The following is a 10,971-nucleotide window of genomic DNA, read 5'->3' as shown; positions in this document are numbered from 1 at the left end:
TGTGAACCTCAGACCCTAGTTTGTGAATCTTGGGCCTTATTTTCTGAATCTTGGGCCTTATTTTCTCGAATCTCACCTATAGTTAGTGAATCTTGGACCCTAGTTTGTGAAACTAGAAGGTTATTTTGTGAAACTTAAATAACTAATATATACAACCTGGTAAGATTAAAACTAAATAAGATGACAAATTCTGAAAAGTTTGCACAAGTCCGCACCATTGAATGCTTTAATTGTCTTGTATCAGTAATATTGCATGCTTTCTTATCTATGGTTGTCCTTGTATTCATACTTATTATGGTGTTCCTACTATTTTGTTAATTTGAAACATTATTATCGTGAAACTGTATTTGTTAATATAAGAGCTAATAAGGCTCAAATTGACGTTGCAGCTTCAATTTCAATGGAGATTACAGACATTACAGTAACTGGTGATAATATTGCTGTTGAAACAGGTAATCTCCTTTTTTTCGCTATTATCCTGATTTTGTGAATATGTGAGGTTATTTTGTGAATCTAAGAGTGAATTTTGTAAATCTGATAAGTTATTTCGTGAATGTATGCTATAATATCCTGAATTTGATCAAAATTTATCAATTTCGTCCTACTTATTATAGTGTTCCTGCTAATGTTGCAGTCTAACTCCCGATACTACAAACTCTCGATAAGAGTGCTAGTGCAACAGGTATTCTGTTTTGTCCCTATTTTATGAATTTGAGACGATATTTTGGTCTGGTTTTGTGAATCTGAGAAGTTTATTTGCGAATCTAGGAGTTAATTTTGTGCATCTGAGAGGTTATTTTGAAAAATATAGACTAATATCCCGAAACTTGGTTTGTGACAGAGGAACTTAGATGCTAATATTGTGAAACTTGATTTGTGAATCTCCTATGTTGCTCTTTTTGGCAAAACTTACTAATTGAACCGAAGAAACATCAATCTTTTATGAATTTGAGATGTTATTTTTTTGAGATTGTTTTGCTATTCTCCTTATTTTGTGAATCAGATAGCTTATTTTGTGAATATAAGAGCTAATTATTTGAATTTGATAGGTTATTTAGTGAATATAGACTATAAGATTATGAAGCTTGGTTTGTGGCAGAGATTGTTTAACATTGTCTATTTTGTGAATCAGAGTGCTTATTTTGTAAATATAAGAGCTAATTATTTGAATCTAGTAGGTTATCTATTGAAATATAGACTATAAGATCCTGAAACTTGGTTTGTGGCATAGATTATGAACCTTATATGCTAATATTGTGGAACTTTATTTGTTAATCTCCTATCTTGCACTTTTGGCTTATTTTGTGAATCTACAATTTTCAATTGTTGATTCCAATGTTAATTGCGGTGAAGCTTCTACCTCTCTTTGTGTTAACAAGCCCTACAATACCAACTATTTCCACACCTACTACTCTTATAACTTACACACCGAGTGGCAGCCAAACAATGGATAAATAGGATTGATGACAAGTTTACACCAAACGATTGGGAAAACATTTATTGACTTAGACTCGGCGATCTTTTTTATGAAACGTACGTTGTTGCTTGTGGGTTTAAATCAAGGAAATCTTCAAGCAAAAGGTTTCGTGATGATATTATCGAACAAAGTGCATGGTTTGTAATCGGGAAGGTCAAATAAGAAGAAAAGACGACCTGCCCTAACGGTGTTGCGAGAAAAGGCGGATGAATCCGTTGCATCGAAATAACAAAATAGGTAGTACAAAGAGCAAACCGAACAAACCAACTGCTAAACGTAGGGTGAAAAAAGGTGGAGGAGAGCCAGAGAGTTCCAACAAAGGGTCAACCACAAGAATAACAAAGATTAGAAGGTGGGGCTGTCCAAAGAATGATAAAGTTCAAGTTCCATGAGAACAAGTACATGGTTGACGTGTTTATTGAGGGTCACAATCACCCGCTTGATGTTGTGAAAAATAAGGAATTTGAGAAACTTGTCTTAAAATATCAATGAATTTCATATGCAAATGATTGTCGAGAATTCAAAAGCAAATGTTGGTCCTAGCTTAACACACCAACTATGCACTCAACAATTGGGTGGTTTTCAAAATGTCGGGGCAACATTCAAGCAATTCAAAAATTTTCAGAGGGAAATGAAGTGTCTAATGAACAGTCATGATGGGGAAATGTTCAAATCACGCTTAGACACCCTAGCTGAAACAAAAGGGCTCCACTTTGTTTATGAAAAAGATTCCAAGAATGCATTGACAAGGATTTTTTGGACGAATTGTGACATGCAAAGAGCGTATGCTCTATTTGGGGATGGAGTTTCATACGACCCAACTTATGGTACAAACAAGTACAACATGACGTTCACGCCTTTCACGGGCATTGACCATCATAAAAGGTCAATCACATTTGCATGTGCGCTTATAGAACATGAAAACGATGAGTCATTCATGTGGGTATTTGACCGATTTCTAGCAAATATGGGTGGGAAAGAGCCCAACTACATAATCACCGACGAAGACCCGGAATAATTAAAGCGATTCCAGGTATGTTTATGAAATTTGCAATTCGTACCTATTAACTTGTGAAACTTCATATTAAATTGTGAATCCTACATTTGTTTTGTTGATTCTAGTTGGCACTGGAAAATATGATGGTTGTAATAATTTGTTTGGTTTTTTGTTTATGTGAATCGTAGTGCTTATTATGCGAAACTAGATCATGAATTTGTGAAACTGGGGTAAAAATATGTTTCACGTACTTATATCGCGAATAAGGCACAAAATTTATATAGTCTGAATCCGAGGTTAAGACATGAGATTCACAAAATAACCCCCAGATTTACAAAATAAGCTATAGGATTCACAAAATAAGCTATATGATGTATAGTCCGAATCTGAGGATAAGACTTGAGATTTACATAATAGTGCATCGTATGACTTTGTTATGTGAAACTGCGTGAATTTAGTTATTATAAAATGATGGTGACGGTCGATAATTTGATTTTGTTCATTGCGGCTAAGTTCAAAACAAAAAAACATCGGTTTTGCATGTGGCACATCATGAAGAAAATAACCGACAAGGTTGGGAGTAAAATTTGTAGAGATACCGACTTTTTAACCCGTCTGAACGGTGTTGTATGGGACGATGACCTGGAGCCCGGGGAATTTGAAGAGAAGTGGCTTAAAGTCATGAACGATTTCTCCTTGGAAGACAATACGTGGTTGAATGGGAAGTTCACGATAGACACACATGGATACCCGCTTATTTCGAAAATGTGCCAATGGGCGGTTTACTACGAACTACACAAAGGTCAGAGAGTGCTAATAGTTTCTTTAAGCGGTTTGAAAACAAATACGGGACATTAACTGAGTTTTTGGTGCGCTATGAAAGCGCCACTGACCACCAAATGCACCTGCTGAAGCTCCGTGAAGAGGAGAATGCGAATTCAATCCTCAAACACTCGTATGGGTCAAAATGGGAGACACAAGCAGTGAGAAGCTATACCCATGCGATGTTCTATGAGTTCCAAAACCAGGTGAAGCTTTCAATAAATACCTGCAGTTTGGTTGGATACACTCCGCCAGATCCTGTGACGAACTTTGAAGTGTCGTTAGTTGAGGATGCAAAGAAAGGACTAAAATTTGCGCTTGAGTGCGGTAGAAGCACGAATGATGTAAGGTGCACATGTAAACTGTTTGAAAGGAGAGGTATTTTATGCAGTCACATCATTTGGGTTTGTTCGGGAAAGTTTAAGGACATACCTGATAAATATATTTTACAAAGGTGGAGCAAGAATGCACTCAAAAGTGACGTTTATGATTGGAATGGGAATCTGTTAGAGAAATACAACAATACCAAGACAAAACAGTTGGAATATCTCGTGGTGTGGTCTGAGATTCATTAATCGTTGGTATGCTCAAAAGGAAAGAAGAGTCGGATGTGAGAGAGTTTGCCAAGTTAATCAAGGAATTCAGGACAAAACTAGAGGGAAACACTCAACCGTTGACAAAACAACAACAAATTGAGCTTCTAATGGGCTGCAAGGTTCCGGAAGAAACCAACATCTTACCGCCTAATGTGTCTAGGAACAAAGGCTGTGGTAAACGGTTGGTGAGCAAGAAAAATAAGGCAATCAAGAAGGCGGAAAAAGCAAAAAGGTTGTGTGCTAAATCGTAAGCGCAAGGGCAACCACGACAAAAGGAATTGTCCATATGATTTTGCAGACCTTCCTCCAAAGGAATCGGTTTGTATTCATCTACGCAACTACAAATCGATATTAATCAAGTATTTTATTTATCTGTTTATCTTAATTTGAGAATCCCAGGTTGCTTTGTGAATCCCGTGTCTTAATTTGTGAATTCTGGTCTTGTTATGTGAATCACATATCTTTATTTGTGAATCACAGAAATGAGACTGATTGTATGTAGTAACCTGATATAATTCCTCACTTTGTAACATAAATGACAACAGTTGGCTTATATGAATGTGATTCACGTCGTGTCACCCAATTTTGCATGATCCTCACTTTTATTATTGTACATCTAATGTTTGTAAACATCTTTCTAATTCCAAATTGTGTCTTTTACGTAGGGAGAGCTAGCGGACGAAGAAGTAGAAGAGGAAGGGGATGAGGATGAAGAATGAAGGAAAGAGTCTTCTTAAGCCTTGAGAAATAGATATGATGATTGAAGAAGACACTGACAATTTTGAAAGGAGCAGTCTTTTAGTTTGGCAACATATTATTGGTTTCCAAAAATATGGACATCTTATTTGTGGATCTTATTTTTGTGAATCTGAGAGGTTCTTTTGTGAATGTAAGAGGTTGTTTTATGAATCTTAAATATTAATATGTACAAAAGACCTGGAAATCTTATTTGTTGGTATTAATTTGTGAATCCTGGTCTAATTTTCGCGATTATTAGGAAGATTCGTAATCTTATTAGAAAGGAACGGTCAACTGGCTAAACGGTCTTATTTTGTGAATGACACAATTTAAATATTATTTCATGAATCTTACCGTGTGAATGACAATATATAAATCCGAGGTCTAATATTGTGAATCGACTTGTTTTGTGAATCCATCTTTTGTGAATATCGTCTTTTTTTTTGAATCTCAGACATTCTTTTGTAAATCTCAGGTCTCATTTTGTCGACTTGTTTTGTGAATCCATCTTTTTGTGAATATCGTCTTTTTTTTTTGAATCTCAGACATTCTTTTGTGAATCTCAGGTCTAATTTTGCGAATCAGACGCTTTATAAATCATCCACGTCAAATTTCACAAATTCAAGCGACTAATCAATTCCATTGATTAAAATCAACTATTACAAAAGGAGATCTACTAAATAAGCAGATTAGCACCCAACTAAATGACTAATAACATATTCACTAGAATACTTGATAGATCCTGCATATACCATCTAATACTATACTAACATAATACTTGATTGTATCCACCACAAGTTAAATCTCCCTGCTTATACCATATTCACTAATAACATTCTTTTGTGAATCTCAGGTCTCATTTTGTCGACTTGATTGCATACACTGAAGAACGATCTCCCTGCTTCACATCATATCACCACCATAGACAAGCACATCTTGCTACTTATACTCCTATATCAGAAAACACATAAAATATTTCAAAATATATACACGGACAAGCATGGCTCTCTACTATTTAAAATATCGCGGATACTATGAATGAATGGGGATTTGATATGCAAAAGTTATTAAAGAACCGGACTGTACTGTTCTAGTATTTGCATCCCATGAAAGTAGTTGCATCATTACGGACTTTCAAAATCGGCATTCTCTCGCAATTGTAAGAAATTATAGATGAAATTAATGAACAACACAGTTTCAAATACAGATTTCATGTACGTATCTTTGTTCAACTTGTTTCTTACCGATAATTGTCCGGATTCTCGCCAATCACCGAGCTCACAATCCAACATACTCAAATACCTCAACACGTGAGCTCCACAATCAAAACTGAATGTAGTATAGTGTTCAATTGTTTAGTAAACAATATTTAATTTCCGTAAAGCGGACACATTAGGGAATAACTTACTTATTTGATTGTTGAGGAACTTTGAGAGTTATAACCCTGTGAGAGTGCAGAAACCGCATGGGATAATATGACGGGGAACTACTTGCCAAAATAGGAGATAATTTGGCCACCTGAAAATGTTTCGAGTTAATACTGATTGTACACTAAAAATGTTTTATATACTCTGATTCACAAACTGTCAAGGGTTAGATTAGGCAAATAATTAATACCGTGTCTATGGTTGTATTATGTACATCATAAGATTGTACGCTGTTGCTTGAGTTGAGGATGTAATTCGTTTTACTCTCCATATCGCATATACAAGCCCACCAATGTTTGTCTTTGATCAAGTATAAAAACCGATATAATAAAGATTAGTCTCCAATTTACAGCCCTACATGTCCGCCACAAAAAAAAAAAAAAAAAAAAAAAAAAAAAAAAAAATTGTGGAGGGACCAGGACCTTTCTTGATTGTGGCACCATTCACCGGTTTGTATGTCCCACTGATGTATTGATTCCAAATACACGGGTTTTTCTTCTTTGTACAGTTCTACATACCACAAAAGGTGATTTTACAAACCATATCAATTTGGGATAATCAAGATACTTGAATATTAAAACAAGTTCAAAGCTAACCACGATGACAGTCGATGGCAAGTACTGAAGATCCGTCGATGAAGTGTCGTCTTAATCCCAAACATATCAATCACCTAAAAAAACAATATTAGGAATGAAACAAAAGATTACAGATAATACAATGAAATGAACGCTGATAGTAGTCTACTTACTTGATCCATAACCCACTGACGCGGTCTAAGCGTAGATAAACCCGCTCGTGTGACTTCCATCCACTCAGTACACACCATAGCCTCGCTGTAGTAAGGCACATTAAGAAACATTACTAGAATTATCCAAAATAAAAATAAAAATTAAAGTAAAGGGGCAAGGGAAAAGCACAAAAAAATAAAAGTAAAGGGGAAAAATACTTACTGTGTGACATCTCTTCCTTTGCGGTGCCAAATAAACTTCACAAGGTCCTCTTCAGAATAAGGTAGACGCCGGTAGCCCCTGACAAATATTAATAAGACAACTTAAGATCTGTGATTCACAAATCAAGATCTTTGATTCACATAATAAGACCCACGATTCAGAAATTAAGAACAACAGATAAAACCAATAATAACATCTAAGATTCACAAAACATGATTAATAAGGGAATGGGTCATACATAGGCACACAATTCCACTCTTCCGCACTTCGTTCGACAAAGAGCTTTCAACATGTTGTCACCGGAGGTCATAATTCAAGGCATAACTTCAATGCATAGCGTTTGATTGACTTACCTATAAATGCAAAACAAAAAGTCCTTATAATTATTCCAAAGTTCACGAATCGGCCCTGTTTTCAGGAAATTAACTCCGTGTCCGACAAATCTAACTCTCGTGTTCACAAGGTTAAGTAAAGGTATCTTCGAAGTTATAATTAAAGGACAATCAGTTTTGTTCCCTTTGTAATGCTCCAACAGGTGAAACAAATAGACGCCGGTATCCATTTCACCGGACTTCAAAATTGAAGGAGGGATAAACAACTCGAGCATCATGTCGGCCATCGCTGCGAATCTTGGTGAAACCCAATTAATGAGCCTGTCTTTCTGCACAGACACAACCTAAATTAGCACTTAATTATGTGGATGTGTTACATGCTTGTCAAACACTTTGATCGTGAATTCACAACTTTGCATAACCAGAAATGGAGGAAAAGACGCACCGTAGGTTGCACATAATCTGAATAGTTAACATCTACTCCATTCATAGGGTGTATGACTCACAATTTATTCCATCGAAGGTCGAAACAAAAGAAGAACGGTGGGCATGATGTAGACATGATTGGAGTGCAAATCTGAAAACAAGACAAGATGAAATGAAAAGAAGAACATAAAGATGAGAATAGGTTTCACAAAACATAATAACACCAAACCAAAACTTACTAATTGTATCAAGAAACATCAATATTTTCCAGACAACCCGGGGGGGAACTAACACCATCATTGGAGTATGGAACAAATAAACGAACAGAGAATCCGGTGATTTCAACTTCTCATTACCGTTTAGGATCTCACACCAAATATTTACAGACTTCGAACATACTCGATCACCTTCGGTATAGTCCTCAACATGCTCCTTGTCAATCTCTCGAGTGTTACTTTGAAAAAGAATATCACCGCACTCAACAATCAAAACAATCGATTCGCAAAACAAGCCATCGATTCGCAAAAACAGTCTATTGGATTCACAATATAAGCCCTACGATTTATAAATTGTCCGATTCACAAAATGAGACCTGAGATTTACAAAACAAGGTCATAGTCAAATACCTTTGTTCTCTCTTTGTTGAGCAAAGCCCGAAATCCAACAAAGATTTTTCTCCTCCCTATTAAAAGCGAATAACACCGATGTTTCTTTGGAGATACGGAGATCGATAGGCGAACAGAATTATCTCTCTTCTAGGACGCACAATAGCAGGAGTATTGACATCAACATTATTGACATCAACATTAGTGACATCAACATGATCGAAATCGATGGTACCGATAATGTAGGAAATGCGGTTCCCTCATCCTCTTCCCTCTCGACAACGATCTATTCTTTCCTCACCTTGTATGCTTTCCTCACCTGGTCCCTCTTCTTCGCTTTCTACACGGACCGGTGGTTTCATCACCTGACAAACGGTTTCCATGACGACGACGAATGTGCACAGTGAGTGACCAATGGTTTTTCAGGCAATTGCTCGATTCTTCCACACACAGTTTGGAGATGGTGGACGACGAATGGAATCATTGGAGTATCAGGTAAATCAATAACAATTGGGGTTTCGCTAGTTCGACAACCGGTGTTGGTGTTAGTTGGGACCGAGGATCAATAGATCTGTCTTCTTTAGAAGACAAAAAATGATCGTCGTCTGCTAGCAGCCTCCACCGTGGGCAATCTGATGGGGTTGGCAATCTTGGTTTACGACGTTTCCGAATGGGTTTGCTTGTCACTTTGGGATCTGGTGCACGAATCGGTACAAAAGTGTCATCCATAATTTCCAATGCCGCACGTAAATCGGCGTCGGACCATCCACCCATCCTCGTCCCACATCGTCATTAACAACGTGATCATTCTCCACAACATTCGCTGAAATGGATAACGTGTTTCTAACGATATTATTGACCACGTTGTCCAAATTCAGTTCACCGTCCTCATCCTTATTAGCATCCTCATTATTACCCATCTCTATATTTTCTCCTTATTCCCATCGGCATTTTCTTCATCCCCAACATTCTCATCAAACTCATCCTGTTGGGATGAAATATACCCGTCCGCAATACCATTAACACCTTGCCACCATAGTAGAGACCGTTTCTTGAAGAAGGTAGCTTGATCGTAGCTTGAATAGCAAGAGATCCGTAGCTAGCGAAAGTCTGCAGCCGCTACCTTTGCGGCTTCAAAAAGTTTGTGAACAATCTCACACTTACATCACTAAGGCCATCGCTTTCCTTGTCACCGCAATGTGGAATATCGACCTATATCTGGTTTGCCTTCTTCGTGGTATTGGATGGTTGATTTGGACCGAACATGCTCAAGCTTTGTGACCGGTGGGTCGAGGTGCGGGTGCGAGTGTGTGGTAGCTCATGACAAGGGGAGGCTCCACGTAACCTTGACCAAACCTTTTTTTGCCTTCAACTCCTGTTTAATTCTTTTTGCAATTTTTTCTTTCGTCCAATTACAACAAGTTGGAAACTTTCTTACGACCAATCTTGATTTGTAGACGAAACGGTCCAAGTAAATGTACACGAGCACCATAATGGGTCCACCAAAAAAATTATCTCCTTTCAAGCGTTTGACATCTCTCCACTCCTCCTTTTGCCAAGACTCAACTTGGTCACCAACTTCATTTGATGAAATTGCACCAATTGAATTCCTAATCGAAGAAGTATCACCTAAACTTTTTAAAATCCTCAAACTTGCGCGATTCCCTTGCACACCACCCAACAGAGAAGAGAATATGTAAACGATGAAATTTCGTTTAAAGTCATCTCCACCATCTTTCTGCATGGATAATTTGTTCAAGACGTGGTGATCATCGATATATTTGTGTGGATATTGCTTTCGGAAGTTTTCCAACGTAGCTAAATAAGCGTGACACTTATCCACATGTGACGCTTCCTCAACATGTCTTGAACCCATTGGAATGCTCATGCAAAGATGGATGTCCTCCTCTAATACAGGAAGTTTTTTGTCAAATAACCATCCCTTTGCTGGGTTGTAATTTGACACTAGCCAATAAGCAAGGTCCCCGGGAACCTTGTCTGTTTCAATCATTAACAGACCGCCAAAGCCCATGTCTTTTATAGCTTGAATCATTGATCACTCGGTGGATTTTTCGTATCTTTCATAAAGTTGTACAACCCTTTTGGCGACATTCGAGTCCTCACTGTAGGCAGTCCCTCTGTACGCACCCTCTGTTTTTTTGCTGGTGGAGGAGCGGCAACTTGCTCAACAACCGCCTGTGATGGTCGCTTCATCTTGTAGCCTGTTTCACAATAATCATCTTTAGCGTCACAAAATAAGTTTTAAAGGATACACAAAAATAAGAACTAAGATTTATATAGTCTATTTTGGGGGATAGGACCTGAGATTCACAAAATAACTCTCCAGTTTCACGAAATAACCTCAAGGATTCTTTTCAATAAGACATAAGATTTATATAGTCTGAATGTGAGGATAAGACCTGAGATTCACAAAATAACTTCCCAGTTTCACAAATTAACCTCTATGATTCACAAAATAAGGCATAAAATTTATATAGTCCGAATCCGTGGATAAGACCCGAGATGCACAAAATAAAACCCCAGTCTCACAAAATAAGCTATAGGATTCAAAAATAAGCTATATGATTTATAGTCCAAATC

At 37.3% G+C, this 10,971-nt stretch overlaps 2 protein-coding genes across 2 annotated transcripts; both read left to right on the top strand.

The window, feature by feature from the left end:
* The first annotated feature begins 1,982 nt into the window (after nucleotides 1–1,982).
* Nucleotides 1,983–2,495, top strand: LOC141655352 (protein FAR1-RELATED SEQUENCE 5-like). The gene has a single exon (XM_074462438.1). The coding sequence runs from the start codon at nucleotides 1,983–1,985 to the stop codon at nucleotides 2,493–2,495; it is 513 nt and encodes a 170-aa protein (XP_074318539.1).
* Nucleotides 2,496–3,247: 752 nt separating this feature from the next.
* Nucleotides 3,248–5,601, top strand: LOC141655351 (uncharacterized). Its single transcript, XM_074462437.1, has 3 exons — nucleotides 3,248–3,645; nucleotides 3,891–4,139; nucleotides 5,484–5,601. Exons 1-3 carry the CDS (start codon nucleotides 3,248–3,250, stop codon nucleotides 5,599–5,601), a joined length of 765 nt encoding a protein of 254 aa, XP_074318538.1.
* Nucleotides 5,602–10,971: the final 5,370 nt, after the last annotated feature.

This window comes from Silene latifolia, chromosome 5, assembly GCF_048544455.1.
Source record: "Silene latifolia isolate original U9 population chromosome 5, ASM4854445v1, whole genome shotgun sequence".
In the NCBI taxonomy this organism is placed as follows: domain Eukaryota; kingdom Viridiplantae; phylum Streptophyta; class Magnoliopsida; order Caryophyllales; family Caryophyllaceae; genus Silene; species Silene latifolia.
This window is presented reverse-complemented; position numbering and strand designations above follow the sequence as displayed.